Source organism: Artemia franciscana, chromosome 9 (genome assembly GCF_032884065.1).
Source record: "Artemia franciscana chromosome 9, ASM3288406v1, whole genome shotgun sequence".
NCBI lineage: Eukaryota > Metazoa > Arthropoda > Branchiopoda > Anostraca > Artemiidae > Artemia > Artemia franciscana.
Window position 1 is genome coordinate 28,027,410 of NC_088871.1, and position 18,143 is coordinate 28,045,552.

The following is an 18,143-nucleotide window of genomic DNA, read 5'->3' on the forward strand; positions in this document are numbered from 1 at the left end:
CCAGAAATCTGGAAGCTCAAATATCCCTTTTATTCTTAGCTGGTCTGGGCTACTTTGGTCTGGCTTCACGTTCCAGATCTAGTGCACAGAAAGCGTAAACCCAGAATCTGGAAGCCGAGATTCTGCAAATTCAGTGACTTTGAAGTTCAAAGTCACAAAGAAGAGAAAGACAAGTCGCGAGACATCAGCATTTTTATAACAATGAAAATTGAGAGTTTTGATTCTGGCAAAAAAAATCGCCAGATTTTGTAGCAAATGTACTGAATTTGTACCAGTTTGGCAAAATTGTACGAAATTTTTGACTTAAAGAACAAATTGTAAAGATGTACAGGTCGAAGGAAAATGTACTGAATTTTGTACGATTTTACTACCCCATAGCAACACTGGTTCTTTAGCTATTAATAGCATGAACAATAACTGCCACATGTGAGACTGGAAGTAACTCCCCATCAAGCACTCTAAAGGGCGGAGTGTGAGCTTAATTTGAATATCAGCTTTAACTCTCGTTCGATGCTAGGTTTCATTTATTCAATCATAGTAACTTCTCTTCGTTTTTAATTTTACTTACTTCAGGGGCAAACCCAGGGGGGGGCAGAGATAACGGTGTTACAGCCCCCCCTGAAATTCGGAAAATTTGTCCTGAAATGTCGACATTCTTATAGATCTTGACTAATACGAAAGGATAATGTACGCCGTAAATATTACTTTGACGAGGAAAAAAAATGAAAGATTTATTTATTTTATAAAAAAAAAATTAAAACGAAACTGTCTTAAAAACTAACCAAACTCAGAATAGGTTTTGATCCAAATAGAGTAATATATGTACAATAAGTAAGTATTGGGTGACGATCTCCACACGTGAATTTTCGTTTTATGAACATGCAGTTGGGAACAATGCCGGGCTGCCGCCAAGTAATCAATGCGCTGCTATAGCCTCCTAAGACCGTTGAACTTCATTTAAATCACGCATGTGCTTTTTCAGCGTTTATATAGAGGTCTACGTTTGTTAATTAGTCGTCCATCATGCCAAAACGGAAATCAACAATTATAGACTTAAAAAAAAGAAACAGTGGGTTGATAGCAGGAGCCAGGTGAATAGTGACAATAAGATTGATCAACAAGTGGATAGTGAATTCTCACCTTTACAACCTGAACCTACGTCTTGTTATGATCCCAGCATCAAGGCAGGTACATCATGCATGACAATTCTGATATAGCAACCGGAGTTGGGGCTAATGCTCAGATCTGTAATGCTTTTGACATAGGCCTGTATAGTGACAGAGCTTTAGTTTTATCCAGTGAAGTGAAATATACTTTTACTTAAAAATGTCTGAAATCCTCCTGAGATGTACAAACTTCCTCATTATCAAAGAAACCTAAAATTCCAAAGACTAGTGGTTACCTGAATTTCCTTGGCTGTGTTACTCTGAATTCAAGCAAGGAGTTCGTTGTAAATAATGCTGTTTTTTCTCATGAAAGTAGTGAGGTAGGAAAGGGAAGTCATGTAAGACTTGGATATTTAGTAAGGGAGCCATCTAGTAAGGGAGTATTATAGAAAACTGGTGCTTTACTGAAAACACAAAACAATATAGGAGTTTTGGTACAGTCAAAGATAACCGAATAAAGACTCTTTTTACAGTTAAAAAACAAAGTATTTTAGGATTGTTTTTTTTTTTTTTATTTCAGTTGGTATCACTTGTGCACAATGGCTCAGTCCAATGATTCGCTCTCGTTTTCGTTCTGAAAAGGAGATGTCATGATTAATTTGTAGACAAGTTCGGAGTGAAGCCATCTTCATAGTGTTAGGGATAGATTTGCTTTAGAATTTGTATCATGGCTTGAAATTCTCTGTTGCAGAGAAAGAAATAACCGGATTTCCAGAGTTCAAATTATAGCTTATTTGATCTTCACTTCGAATAATACTAAAGCGTGTTTTTTAGGATTTAAGATTGTATATTACTCACTATTGGTATTATAGCTGCTGCGACCAAAATGTAACATGATAAATCAATCCAATATTTCTGTATGCTGTTCAATGACTTTCCGTTTATTAAAACAAACATTTATTTGTATGTTTATGTTTGTAGTTTGTAAGATAATTTAAATTTTATACTGTAAGTTATTGATATCACAGCTCGTGTAAGAATATGAAAAGCCTTATAGATTAGTTTATTGTCTTTAGGCTAACTACTCACTTTTGTCTCCTAAATACATATTTCTCTTTTAATATTTGGCTTTTGTGTTTTCAGTAAAGTGATAGTTTTCTATAATCCTAGAACTATAGGGAAATATAACTAGTTGGTTTTATTGATATATGCTATATAGACTGTGAAGCAATGATTTTTTTCGTTTAAAGCTTGAACTCCGCTCTTTATATCCCTCAGAAAAACTTTGTTTTTTAAAAATTAATTTATACTTATAATATCTACATATAGTCTATATTTGGCTATAGTATACAATGCTATCTTTGTTTAATATATTTTTAGACTCAACGAAAATTCTGTGCTGCGAGGCACAAAAATTCTGAGACTCAACGAAAAAAATCCCCCTCATTCTGGCAGATGATTTCAAAAAATTTGCGCCTCCTAAAACGCAGATTAAATTAGGATTAGTCTCCTATAAGAATAAATTGACTACAGCGAAATGTTTTGTTTTTTTCTATCATTACTCTTCCCATTAGAAAATAATATCATTCTTTAAGCAAAAAAGTTTCAATAGAGGTATGCTCACGAGGTTGAACTGGCTCATTGCACCATAATTAAAATCAAATGTTGGAGAATTTTCCAGTTTTTCATCAAAAGCTTGACGACTTTTTCAAATAGTTTCCCAATAGTTTCCCAAACCAAATAGTTAATTTTTAGGATTTAAGATTGTATATTACTCACTATTGGTATTATAGCTGATGCGACCAAAATGTAACATGATAAATCAATCCAATATTTCTGTATGCTGTTCAATGACTTTCCGTTTATTAAAACAAACATTTATTTGTATGTTTATGTTTGTAGTTTGTAAGATAATTTAAATTTTATACTGAAAGTTATTGATATCACAGCTCGTGTAAGAATATGAAAAGCCTTATAGATTAGTTTATTGTCTTTAGGCTAACTACTCACTTTTGTCTCCTAAATACAATTTCTCTTTAATATTTGGCTTTTGTGATTTTCAGTAAGTGATAGTTTTCTATAATCCTAGAACGGTAGGGAAATAAACTAGTTGGTTTTATTGATATATGCTATATTGACTGTGAAACAATGGTTTTTGTTCGTTTAAAGCTTGAACTCCGCTCTTTATAATCCTCAGAAAACTTTGTTTTTAAAAATTAACTTATACTTATAATATCTACAAATAGTCTATATTTGGCTATAGTATGCAATGCTATCTTTGTTTAATATAGTTTTAGACTCAACGAGCTTTTGAATTCTAGTCCTTACAATTCCCCCCCCCTCATTCTGGCAGATGATTTCAAAAAAAATTTGCGCCTCCTAAAACGCAGATTAAATTAGGATTAGTCTCCTATAAAAATAAATTGACTACAGCGAAATGTTTTGTTTTTTTCAATCATTACTCTTCCCATTAGAATTTTCCAGTTTTTCATAAAAAGCTTGACGACTTTTTCAAATAGTTTCCCAGCCCTCGCAGCAAGAATCTCTCTCCCGAATAAAATATTGTTATCAAACTCTGGCTATTAATACCATTTACTAAATTTTATTTTAATGGAAGTCATAGACCTACCCTCTATATCATATTTGATCCAAATAAGAGGAAAATTGCTGCCAATATTTTCTTCTGCTTTTTCTTCTTCTTCTGAATCTTCCATACTCCCTCTAATTTGACATTCTAACCGCAGAGTTTCGCCTGCAGTTACTCGTTGAACACTTACTGTATAGCTTTCAGCGCATAAAAGACCTAAAAACATCAAATATTGATAGTCTGATTTCATAGTAATAATTGATTTTGAACTTTCAACTGACCTTTCAATGACTTTCTTTCCGTTGGAGATTTCCTTTATTCATTCATACGAATATCTGTTTTAAGTATTACTCTTTTTTTTCTTTGAAAGGATTTTTTTGGAAAAAACAAAAAAAAAATTGAAAAAAAAAACAAAATGATCATGTAGATTTACTTTTGAACACTACCTACAAATTCATTTAAGACGGCCGTTTTTGCAAGACACCAAGAAATAATTGAAAAATCTTGTCTATACATGTCTTGTGACATAACTCGATCACTCCTCCTCCTAGAAGACATTCATCTTATTGGTCGCGAGTCAGTTTTTTTTGCAGTGAGACAGTCAATATTGGTGGATATACCAAAAAGTGTAGATTATGCAATCCATGTAAATTGCCTAGAGGATATGCAGCACAAATTAAAGACTGTAAGTCCTGTATTGAACATATTTGTGACTCGCACACTAGAGGTTTCCGATACTCCAATTGTAACTATAATAATTGTGATCAATAGAAAAATACTTACCCTGGTATGATTGCAAAAACCCTAAAGGTGATTTCAATTCATTGTGAGAGACTTGTATCGTTGTGGTTTTAAATTGTTTTGGGAGGAAGAACCTGGTATATATTTCAATTGCTGGAATAATAAGAAAGTTTGGCTTTTACGGCATCGCTGTGAAGATACCAGCTACTATGAATTTAAACCCACAGATTTTTATTTGACTGTTTCAGAAAATGATTCTCTACATGAGAATATCGTGTGTGACATTGCTTCAAATAAGCAAATTGAAAGACGTAAATTTTATAACATGAATCAGAATAGTATTATTGACCTTACAAAGAGATACAATAAAAGTGAAGTTACATAATACTGTAGAAAAAGTGATGCTGACTTGACTTGCCAGGATGAATACAAGTTGAATCCTGACGAGCTGAAAGCCATTTATTCTTACTGATAGTTACCTGTATGTGGAAGAAGAAACCTAAAGGATCCATAATTTTTTACATACAAGTTTTATCAGTAAACAAATTCACAGACATTTTTAAAGCATTTCGCTCTTAGGGCACTGAGATTTATATTATACAGGTAGGCTAGAGTATTTTCAACTAGAAAATCATTCCATCGAGGATTGTCACCATAAATGCTGAAAAATATCATGAAAATAACAGCTTTTCGTTGATAAGTCTTGTTCTCACATCCAATTTCTGAATAGTAGATTTTCCACTTTACTCGAGAAATTTTTGATGTGAGGTGGGTAGAAAGCCTACGGTAGGCCAAGATGATCGAAAAACTGAATATTCTTTGCAGTTTGAAATATGCATAGCCGATGTCCTGTCTTTGCTGTTGGTGGAATACTATTAACAATGATAAGGTTATTGTTAACTACTTGAATATGACCAAGGAAATCTGAGGGTATGCAATACGATTTGTATTTGGACATGTACGAATCCAAATGGAATACATAGATTATTTGATTTGTGTTCATGGTGCCAAGTGTAGTAGAACACTGCCATCAAGAGTAATTTCCCAATAAATTTCAAATTGATTTTGCGAGAACAATGCCACACTCTCCTCCAATTGTTCAGCAAAAGGTACACTCCAAACGTACTGTACCTGTTCGGAAAGTCCTCATATCTTGAGTAACAGACAGATCCTATACGATGATACCATGTGCTTTTGCAAACATTTCTTCGGTTATAAAGTTTTCAAATAGTTGTGAACCTCGATCCAGGGATTGCATTGTCAATTCATATAGGGTCCTGTAGGATTTATTAATGGCTAAAGTGTAGAGTGAAATTCTATTTACTTTAAATACAAAAGATGGAAGTCCAAACATTTCAAATTTATATGGGGAGCTTATCCATGGTCCTATGGAACTAGAACTTTTCACAAAAGTCAAAGCAAGTTTTGCCGAGCAATTTGATGTTATTTCCAGTAGCTCTTAATTTCTCAATTGCCAAAGCAGCAGAACTTATTACTTGTTGTTTTCGTACATAAGGTATTTCTGAGGTGAGAGAGACTGTTGTATCAGGTTCAGTGCCAAGTACTTTACGCAAAATAAAATTGGACGGAGCGAGTTGTAGCCTTATATCAAACTTGACATTGGGAGGTAACCGTTGAGGTATTTTAAATATTTCATGGTGTATTTGCCCAACCAAGTGTAAATCTTTAGTTGTCACATCTCTAAGTAAATTGTTAGTGTCAGCTTTCGTTTTATATTCATATCCTATAGCCAAACCTCTTAATAGCTTATAGGACATTGAAGTCATCAACATATATTGTATAAAACTTGCATAGTTTGAAAAATTATTGCTTGTGCTATCCAATGTTTCATTTATGTAGATAATGATTTTGTCTAAACAAATCATGTGGTACAAAATTTTCTAGGATAACCCCTCGGCTGAACTAGGTTTTTCATTGTTAAATTTTTTGACAGCCACATACAAATCCATAAATGTGGAAGTCAAATGAAATAGTCGAATGAAGTTGAAAATGAAAGTTTTCGGAAAGTAGTTATTGTGGAAAAATTATTCATAGTAACCGTATTTTACACTAAAATCAGTATTTTCCGCATTGAAACATTTAGAGATGAGGTGACTGAAGGATGAGATTCTTTATGTGGTAAATATGCCATTTCTAAGAAAAGAAATCCTTTTTCGATCCAACAATTTTTATTCTTGGTTTGTTATTCTTCTTTGACAAGAGCGATGTTTTACGTTTCTGGCCTGATTTGAAACGGTTGAATGATCAGGTGTTTCTCACTTTTTTTAACCTTTTCCACTTTGTCTTAATTTCAATCGCTCGCCGAAGGATCGCGCTTCAGACCGTAGATTTTGTGAAACGCTTTCTTTAAAAACCTTTCCAGGGCTCCAATCGTGTATTGTAGAGGACGCAAAATCCATGTCAATCGGTAAAAATTATATTTTTTAGCAAGAAGAAATGGAGAGCGAAACAACTTCATAAACCAATTGCCGAGACCATAACCATACATTGGCAAACGACCCATGTAGCAGTCCATTCCATGGCCCAATTGTCATGGTCTTACAGTAACGACATAGAAATCAATATCGGGACAAAAAAGTATGTTCTATATCAGCCATCTTACTGAATGAGTAAAAATGACAAGCAATCACAGTCAAACCTTTTTTTATTACTAAAGGATCGCCCAATTCACCTCTTGACGCTAACTGACAGAGTACCGAATACGAAGTGTTGACTGGAATATATTGAAGGTGCTTTATATTATAGTGTTGGATGTGTTCGTGAGTGTTTTTTCGTTTAAGAACACGCAGGAGGGGGACATTGATATTACCGACTCTCGATGTCTCAACAAAGGATGCATAAAGAAATATACAGTTGTCAGATGAGAAACCGGGTTGATAGTCTGCAAAAACAACAAATTCCATACCACTGATGCTTCCAGCCCTTTTAAGCTCGATTATACTACGTTTATAACCAAGAACATCTCTCAGATTATCATTGAGATGAATCATTTCGTTCTCAATGGGAGAGGTAATGTAAACCCTACCATGTTCCATTAAATTGTTAAGTAGAAAGGTGGATATTTATATATTGATAGCACAACACAAATCAGTCATACGACCATTGTCCTTGTATTTTAAGGTGAGATGTGGATATATATCAGAGTTAAGTGATCTTACCTATTCCTCTTCCTCAACATAGACTGGCATATCATGTGGTCTAGCTTTGATTTCATATGTGCGATCTTTTCTCAGGACATAATTTAGTATTTTTGAGAATGCAATCAGTAGGAGCAACTTCACACCTTTCCTGGAATTTGGTGGTGCGGGAGAGTTTTGTCCGAAAATCCCTTGTTTTATTCAAATCATCATAGAGGGTGACAGAGAAATTGGACAAGAATTTCACATAAAAATATTTAGGCATTGTAAACGTCTTCAGCGACAATCCAAAAATCAAAATCAGAGTTGTATCCTAGCCAGCGAACAAGCAAATATCTCTCACCCTTGCGAGGTAAAATTTTTAATATCTTCTAAATTTGATACATTCTACTGTTTTTAACTTTTTGAGATTCATACTAGTAAAAACCCCAAAGAATATGCGCTAAAGGTTTAGTCACTAAGACTTTTGACCCTTTAAAAAGCTTATTAGACCAAAGTAATTTCCTTTTTCAAAAATGTTACTTGTTCAACTAATTCGGACTGTATCACTAACATTAAATTGTTTTATCCCCCCTCGCTTCATTGGAACATTGATACAAAAAATATCGAGTGTATCGTTACTGTGATGAACCTCAAGAGGACTATTGTTGAACAGGGATTGATGAGGACGTTGATTATAAATCACCATGATTTATCTGAATCTTGAATAAAAGCAGCAATATTTTTCAATGTACAATATCTCGAGATTAAAAGTCGAATTGTTTTTATTAAACGTTCCGTCAATGCCAAATATATTGGACTATGACTAAAATAGAATATTGTATTATATTTCAATAAAACGTTTTTTACATGTGGATTAACAAATTCACTTCCTCAGTCCGTTTGAATTTTAGTATGTGAATCTTGTTCAAAGATAGGTGCAGACGATCTAGAAGCTGCATCTCTTCTCTTTGAACGTAATGGATTGGCATCTGCATAGCAACTAAAACCACTGATTGCAATTAAAATATATTTGCAAGTATAAATATATGTTGGTGAATCTCGTCTAGAGTCAGCAGATCCACTTATAATATATGCAATAGTAAAAAGGTTTTAGATTTTCGATAATGACTACTGCAAACTCTATGATTTCGATGAAGAGTGTAACTGGGTTTATTCTGTAAATACTCTGTCACAAACTCCAGCGACTTCGGCATGGGTAGTGGGGGAACTTAAACTCAATGCTTCGCCAATATTTTCATAAGCATGTTTCAAAACTAGTGCCATTTTAAACGTAAACATGTTGTGAAGCGTGCGCTACCCTTTTGCATGCTAATAGGTCATGCGCTGATATTAAGACGCTTTCATTTGATACTTTTAAATCATTATTGTCCATTGCCGTGCTAGTATTTCCCAGAAACGATTTAAAACTTATTTTGATATTTCTCCATATTCCCTTAATCGTCTTAAAATATTTTTATTCCCATTAAGACTTTTTGGAAAGGTTGATGACTTCAAAATTTACTACCAATGACTATCAAATGATTCAATTCTTTTACCATTTGCAATTATATGTGTTACAAAATCAATTAAATTGCAACTCCTGTCGTAGATTATAACCTCATTCTTTTTGTAATCAATTTTTATATGTTCATTTTAAGTGAAATAGTTCAAGAGTCTTTTACTTGCTCGCGATAGGATTGACACATTAGGTCTACAAAACTTGACAAATTTTAAATAAATTTTCTTCTTGTTTCGGTTATGGTAGCGGGGGTGGTAGTGATGTTGAACTTCCAGAATTTTGAGAATGATCAATGACATTTTATTTGAGTTGTCTTTCACGGTAGGGTTTATTTCTGTCGACACGTCGAAGGTTATTCTGAAGCAAATTAAATTTTTCATTGTCGTAAATTATTTCCTTGGTAAAAAATGTTTCAAAATTATCTTCAAAGTGCTCTTTCGGTGAAAGAGCTATTTTATTGGCGTAAATTTGTATGTATTATTCATCTGGAGAATAGTGTTTCTATTCTCCATAGAATAGACGATTATTCGTCTATTCTACAAGTCCGACGATTATTTGCAGTAACAGTGACAAGAAATTACCACCCGCTTGAACAAGTCGTTTTTTTATATTTTCTTTCTTTTAGCAAGCTAAGGCACGTATAAGTGGACGATGTTACTTAGTCTGTTGCTTAACTACTTCTGGCAGTTGACCATTGCCATCAGTTAAATTTAAACAAAGCTCAGATAGGAGATTAATGAATTCATTGTAAATACCATGCTTGTGTATAGCCTTCATAAATCGCGGCTTTGAATTACCTAGGACAGAAAGTAAATGGCTGTTTTAATGTAGTTTCTTCAATGGCATGATAGCAACTAATGACCCTTTTTTACTATTTGGGGGTAGATATACCTTAATGTCATTGTCAAAAATACCTGTGACCACACGTAAATACTCGGGTGTGATTTGATTGAGATCCAATAAAATGTAATCACAGGGTTTATTCGTAGCTTGATTGTATGCCGAAAGCAAACACTTCGGCTCACTGGGATACATTTGTTTGTTTAAACTTATTAGAGAACTTGAATCACGAACAATCCTGTAGACGATAAAGTAAGAACAATTCAATGCAAGTTTTTTCATACATTTAATTTGATGAAAGAGATTTTGAAGAATAATAGTTGTGGAAATATTTCCGTGAATAACTGTAACATCTTCTGAGACAACTTTTCAATGGAATCAGCCAAATCATCAATAATCAACCACGAGTTTGGTTCAATAATATTAAACAAGTCAAGTCCCCCTATGAATTTTATGTCTGGTGAAAGAGTCTTTATTTTATCACAGGGCTCTTGCCACATACTATAGCAAAAACGGATATTTTCAGGTTTTCTAAGAAAAATATTATACCGATTTTGAATAATTTTCGTTAAAAGTGTTGTTTTGTCAGACGTATAAGGTCCGCAAAAAGAATGATGTGTAAGAATTTTTAAATTGATGCATATTACAATTCTCGCTGTCAAAATACAGCTGATATAACCTCAATCTGTTGAATAAATACTAAAATGTAAAAAATAAGATATATGGCTTCTTAAAAAAGTAAACAAACATTAAATTTTTTTAAAACATAGTTACATGGGCACTTAAATATATCTACAGAGACATTTAAAAACATTTGGACATTAAGAAAACACTTGAGGATGCCTCTCCCCGGAGGCGGCCAGAAGGCACGGTACCCGCTGTAGCGGGGGGGCGATTTGAATTAAAGGAATTTAACAGGTAGGCACATCCAATAGAGCAGTAGAAACGAGTCATTTCATTAAGACATCTCAGAAATATCTCTTAATATGGCTTAAATTAACCCCTAATAGCAATCCACCCTCTCTGTAATTGCTGGCTGGTGTGGGCTAGCCTCATTTTGCCACAGTGGCGTGAAAACACAGAGTCTTGGCTTTCAAAGAATCACGGCCTTTTGATTAAAACCTCACAGAAATAACCGACTGCAAAAATCTGTATCTTTTTTCTTCGTTTGCGTGATTCATTTTTTAAAATTGATTTTACTAGAATCAAGATTTAAATTCACGAAATGTAACAGCCAAGCGCATCAAATAGAGCAATAGAAGCCAGGCATTTTCATTAAGCCCTCTCAGAAATATCTCTTAATATGGCTTAAATTTACCTCTAATGACAACCCTCCTCTCTGGAGTTGCTGGCTAGGGTGGGCTAGCTATACATTGCCACGTTGGCGTTAATGCACATAGTCTTGGTTCAGAGATACGTGACATTTTCATTGAAACTTTTCAGAAACATCTATTATTATGGCTTAATTTTACCAGACAGGAGCAAGCACTAGAGCAATAGAAACGAGACTTTTTCAGTATGACCTCTCAGAAACATCTCTGAATGTGGCTTAAATTTACCTCTAATAACAACCCGCCAACTCTTGATTTGCTTTCTAGGGTGGACTAGCCTCATAATGCCACGGTGGCGTGAATATACACACTATTGGCTCAAAAAACGTGGCATTTTCATTAAAACCTCTCCGTAACAGCCTAAAACAAAAATTCGTTTCTTTTTTCTTCGTTTCTGCGATTCATTTTTCAAAATATGATTTTCCTACTATAAAGATTTAAATTAATGCGATGTAACAGGCAGGTGCATCTAATATAGAAATAAAAATAAAATATCGGCATTATGACCTTCAATACCCTCTTAATGTGTCTTAAATCACCTCTAATAACCCCCCCCCCCTTCTGTAATTGCTTGCTAGGGTTTGATAGCCACTAGTGTCACGGTGACGTGAATATAAAGTCTTGGCTCAAAGAAACGCTTGCTAGGGTGGGCAAGCCACATATTGCCACACGGTGCCATGAAAATACATTTTTTCGCTCAAAAACGTGGTATACTTATTGAAACTTCTCAGAAATAACCGAATATAAAAATCTCTCTTTTTTCTTCGTTTGCATGTTTCATTTTTCAAAATGTGATTTTGCTAGCATCAAGATTTAAATTGTCCTATTGACATTTTCATTAAGACCTCTCAGAAATATCTTTTAATACACCTAAAATTTGCCTCTAATAAAACCCGTCCTCTTTGGAGTTGCTTGCTAGGGTGGGCTAGTCTCATGTTGTCACGATTGCGTGAATATACATAGTCTTGGCTTAAAGAAACTTGGCATTTCCATTAAAACCTTTCAGAAATAACCGAACGCAAAAATCTGTCCTTTTTTTCTTCGTTTGCATGATTCATTTTTCAAAATTTGATTTTACAAGTATCAAAATTTAAATCAATGGAATGTAAAAGGCAGGCGCATCTAACATAGCAATAAAAATGAGGTATTTTCGTCAAGACCTCCCAGAAATATCTCTCGATATGGCTTAAATTTACCTCTAATAAGAACCCTGCCCCTCTGGAATTGCTTTCTAGGGTGGGCTAGCCACATATTTCCAGGTTTACGCGAATATGCAATCCTTCGCTTAAAGAAATGTGGTATTCACATTAAAACCTCCCAGAAATAACCGAATTCAAAAATGTCTTTCTTTTTTCTCCGTTTGCATGTTTCATTTTTCCAACTGTGACTTTTCTAGTATCAAGATTTAAATCAATGGAATGTATCAGGCAGTTGCATCCAATAGGACAATAGAAACGTGCCATTTTCGTCGAAACCTACCAGAAATATCTCTTAAGATGGCTGAACCTTACCTCTAATGACACACCTCTCCCTCTGGAATTGCTTGCTAGGGTGGCTTAGCCACATATTGTCACGGTGGCATGTATACATAGTCTTGGCTCAAAGAAGCGTGATATTTTAAAAATCTCTTGGAAATAACCGAATGTAAAAATAAGTTTTTTTTTCTTTGCTTGCGTGTTCCATTTTCAAAATGTGATTTTGCTAGTAATAAGATTTGAATTAAGGGAATTTAACAGGTATGCGCATCCAATAAAGCAATAGAAACGAGTCATTTCAATTAAGACCTCTCAAAAATATCTCTTAATATGGCTTGAAAAACGTTTTGAAGAAAAATGTCATACTAAACATCTTGAAACGTCTTGTAAGACGTCTTGAAAACGTCTTACAAAACTTCTTGAAGAGAAGTTCTATTACGTAACAACAAAGAAGTCCTGATTTGGCGGGCCCCTGAAGGTTTCTCCCTACACCCTTATGTATTTTAAACACTCAAAGAAGAAACTAACGCTTAAACATTCCCTATTACGGAAAAACCAAAGTAATCCTGAAGTAAGCAAACCCTGCCCCTAGCAGTGATTTTAAGTAATTAACACTTGCATCGTTTAGAAAGCCCTCTCAATTACGTAATTGACACCTGCATCGTTTAGAAAACCCTCCCTATTACGCAAATACATTGGCGTCTTTCCCTGAGAGGGACGTCGTTAAGTTTCTTTGTCAGCTTAAGCCATTAAAGGAAGAAAAGAGTAGGGGCTATAGATCATTCTAAATCCATAGTCCCATCACTACTGGCGCCACTGCTTGAAAGTAACCAGGGTTGAAAAATTGAAACACGAAATGGTTAAACTATGAAGGCTAAGAAGGCAAATAAGAAGAAGTCTATGGGATCAATTCAGTTAAACTTACGGTCTTGCCCTGCTTTCATGAAGTAATGGTAAAACATAGCTCATATCAAATATGCTCACACAAATTGAATAACCAAGAATCAATCTGAATAAGTTTTTTCTAAATCTCATCAATCTTTTTGAAAAGCAAAATGTTAATAACGGATGGAGTATAATCCTATGCGAATTTCATCACTGAGGTTACAATGAAAAAAACGAATTCCCACATTATAGAACTGAATAAAATTTAAGAACAATGAAAGTGGATGAAACCTTTGTCTGAAAGGGCATGGAAATTTTCATTATATTGTTAAAAGGAGAGAATAAGTCATGATTAATCTAGATAAAGTCTAGCTTAAAGCTTTTGAGTGTTGATGTGTGAGAACAATATTCACATGTTGATACACTGACGATTCTCTCTCATCAATGATTTCATGTAACTCATTACCACGTGCGATCATCTGCAGAAATCTATCGCCCACATCTGGCTAAAGTGACAAGGCAAAGAACTTATTTTCATGTAATACCATCCTTAATGCAAGATATTTAGGAAGACATCATAACTCCACCTGTATTGACGAAACCATTTATTGTTTGAGTTGTAGTCACACTTTTAGGTAAGCCAATTTGTAGAGAAAACCAAGCGTACCAATTGGGAAGAGGGGCCATTCCTAACAGAAGTAATTTGATTTTCAGGACAGCTCAAAACCACAATCTCAAAAATTCTAAGATTTTCCGTCCATGATCAGGAACAGCTTTTGTAGCACTTTTTACATACATCGCTGCTTGTTTAGCTGTTTTGTGTCGCATTAACTGATTTCAACTAGGGATAAATTCATGTCTTTCTACGCATTTATACAGCTTATCAGCAAAAGAATCTTTTTTTAACCTTGGACATTGCTGGTAAAATAGCCAACGGTTGATACAAAAAATTATAAAAAAATAAAAAATCTTTAGCTTAATCTTTAAGCTAATAAAGGACCATTTTTAGTCGGGGATTATTGAAATTGATCATACAACTTGCCCGAATCATAAAAGAAAATAAGTTAGGGTGCAGTGTGGCACCCAAGTAGTAATTATAAAAAACGAATAAAATACTTTTTTACCACACACCTTTCTCAAGAAAATGGGGATCTTGCACATTATTTGTATTTTTTTGGCTCAGTGACATCAATTCATAGAAATTAGGGAGAGGAATATATTTTTAGGACCTAGTGGTGGGCAGTTTGTTTTCTCTATTTTTTGAATGAAAATGCAAAAAAAGCCGATTTTCAACGAAAATACCAAAGTAAAGTATTTGAAAAACTTGGGAGAGGGACAAATGAAACTGAAGCTTCGTTAGATATCAGGGTGCCTAAATTACAGAGCTTGAGGGGGGGGGGATGGCTGAGCTCTAGTCACTTTTCATCCTTTAAAGAACAAGTTGTTGCTTTCGAATTCTAATCGTATGACCTCTCCCCAAAGCAATTCCGACTATACGCAATGGTTAGAGGGGAATGAAACATAGCACTTCGCTTAATCAACATTAGTGTGTTGGCTCGGATACTTGATTTTTCGATTTAAAATATTTTTGTTTTTTTTGGGGGGGGGTTCAATTTTTTCACTCATAAAATACTCGGCCCGTTTAGGGTTTTACAATCAATCTTTGCTTTAACAAAAAAAAACTCACTTTTAATAGTTCCAGAAAAAAAATGTCAAAGATTTCTGTTTTTTTTTCCCTATGGGTGACCATATTCAACTGTGTCGTATAATAAAAAATTCTGGTGTGCTTTTTAAGCAACAAAACAGGCACTACAACAGGATAGTGCAGACATTTTGTGCTACAAAAATACAATTTTGCCATGAGAAGGGCCAAAATTCCATCTAGCGGAAATCCTCAGATTTTCCAATCGCTTATAACTATCGAAAAGCTATTTTTCCAACCTCTCAGTTTTTAAAGCCAATATTACCGCGTAGTAGAGCAATTATTTCCTAAACATACCCACATGAAACATACAAGAAAAACAGTCCGGGTTGTCACTACTAGTGATTAATCACTATTGGTAGTGATTTTTTCATGTTGCCTAGTGATTTTATTCTAGCTAGTGATTTATAGTGACCTTTGTTCTAGAACTAGTGATTTTTTCTTAAATCTAGTGATTTTCACGATATAGCGCGTCGACTCATAGTTTAATCGAATAAGTAATAGAGGAAACTAATTAGTAAAAAACGCAAAATAATAATTCATAACAGTTCTTAATATATTCCAGATTAGCATTTATGCAAATATACCGCATTTGAAACTTTCAATTTCCCACCCGTTATCATTAAGACAATGGGCGAACCTACATAATTACAAAATTGCAAAAGTGTTCAATGCTTCTTATTTCACAATATCTGCTAAGCTGAATTTTTGCCTTCACATTCATATGTTTTTTTTTTTCTTTGTAATCTCAGTTCTGAATTGCTAAATTAGGTTTTTAAATCATCAGTTCTAAATTAAATTTTCTTCGGTTAAAACCTTTGAAAGTGGAATGAATGGTGGAAGTGAATACACCTTCTATATCTGACAACAGAACAGAAATGAAATCATTAAAAAATAAGAATGTAGGCATACATTAGATATAATTTTCTAGATGAAAAAAAAATCATTGAAGAAGAAAATAGGATTTAATGGTTTTTATAATACGATTTGTAATATAACTAGACAGATGAAATCGATTGTAGTTTGATGATTGAAGTCAGTAAGGAGTAAGGAGGGGGTATCTACTCTGAGAATTATCTATTGATTTTAATCTTTACTTCTGATATCTAATCGAAACTCCAATAATTCTCCAAATTCTCTCATTTGTAATTGAAACACCTTACAAGTGCAGATAACGTCTGATTCTTTAAGTTTTTGTGCTAACATATCAAACAGTTTGTGGTAACGAACTGTAAGAATGGAGCTTCAAGGCTGAATAGTAACCAAAACTCTAGTAACGGAATTTCTATGTCAATCGATATATCATCAGATTATCATGTTGATTCCAAATATAAGATTCATTAACCTTAGTTTTACCCATAAAAGGCAAAGAAACTGTGGAAATTTGCCTGATTTTTGAAAGAGGGAGGAAACACCCACTAAAAGGCAAAGAATTTTATTTAAAATCAAACCATTGAATTCAGCGAATCGGAAAACCTTACTGTAGAGGTTTCAAGCTTCTCTCTGGAAAAGTGTTGAATTTTGTATTATTTGCAAGAAGAAAAATCATGGTTACGACTTAATTTTTTTTCCATGGGTGGTCGTATCGAACCAACGGTCCTAAAACATCGGAAGAGGGCTCATTTAAAATTTATGGTGTTCCTTTTATTTGACCAAAAGGATCAGACGGCTACTAGCCCCCTTCCCTTGTTCTTTTTACCCAGAAATTGTTCGATCAAAAGTTTGAGATAGCCATTTTGTTTAGAATAGTTTAAAGGTTCCAAAACTATACCTTTAGACTTAACATGACCCACGGAGCCCCAGAGGATAGATCTGGGGACGAAAGTAGGCTAAGGATAATTTGCTAAGGATAATAAGGATAATGTACAATCTATGAAAACGAGTTTCATAGCCACAAAGACAAATAATGGGTGACAGAATGCATTGGATTTGTATAAATAGGGCAATATATTTACAGGTTGAGGGTTTGGGGTAATGTTAGTTTACTTTACCCTCACACCCTCCTAACGTACCAATATGTAGCCCAAATTATATTGTTGTTTAAACTGAAGTATTATATTTTCATCACATTTTGGAATATTTCCTTTGGATTAACATAACTTTACTTCTTGGGTGTGTTCCTTCTAATTAACAAGTACCCTTTTTTTATTGAAGAAGCAATAAGACCGATCTTATCGAAATTTGTAAAGGGTGGGACACCTTTTTTTTAATGAACATAAAAGAATGCCATTTTTAAAATTGTCGCTGGTGTCCCAGTAACTTTACTAGCTCAACTAGAGTAAAAAGAAAATAGGGTTATTCTGCATATTATGAAGTAAGAATTGTTTCCTAACTTCACACTGTCCAAACACTTTACCGCCCTCCTAATGTGGGAAAATATAGCCCAAATTATATATTTCCCATCTATTTTGTCACTTCTCTTTGCACTGTCTCACGCTAAGCTGAAAGAGACTAACGAAAGAAATCGGTTCTGCAATGCGTCAATGGAAGAATATCTTGATCGGTCGGCGCTATAACAGACAAGTACCCAAAAATATTTTCTATATTTTTTTTTTTTTGGAACAAAACCGGGGTTTTGGATCTGAAAGGAAAACAAATTAAAAAGAAAAAAGATATATTTTGATTAGATCACCGATAACCAAACTTTCAGTGATCAGTGTATAAGCCGGGGGTACCAATTCGAGAAAATAAAGGGAGGAAGCAAGGATTTTGCTCTATTCTCTGCATAAACATGAAAAATTTAAATTTTCCATCTATTCAAAATTCATTTTGAATAGCATTTTTATTTTTAGCATTTTTCAAAATTCCTAGGGTAAC

The 18,143-nt window shown here is 34.1% G+C and overlaps 1 protein-coding gene and 1 long non-coding RNA gene across 5 annotated transcripts in view; one reads left to right on the forward strand and one right to left on the reverse strand.

Moving 5' to 3' along the window:
- LOC136031224 (lachesin-like) overlaps positions 1 to 18,143 on the reverse strand; it is an 81,774-nt gene that overhangs the window by 24,956 nt on the left and 38,675 nt on the right. For both annotated transcript variants that reach the window (XM_065710622.1, XM_065710623.1), the window contains exon 2: positions 3,736 to 3,909. In XM_065710622.1, coding sequence (XP_065566694.1) covers positions 3,736 to 3,909 — 174 coding nt within the window. The remainder of the gene's footprint in view (positions 1 to 3,735; positions 3,910 to 18,143) is intronic.
- Positions 928 to 18,143, forward strand: part of LOC136031225 (uncharacterized) — a 55,144-nt gene continuing 37,928 nt past the window's right edge. Inside the window, exon 1 of one of the 3 annotated variants that reach the window (XR_010618463.1) lies at positions 928 to 1,188. This is a non-coding gene — a long non-coding RNA (uncharacterized LOC136031225). The other 2 variants (XR_010618464.1, XR_010618462.1) reach the window with 2 other exon arrangements.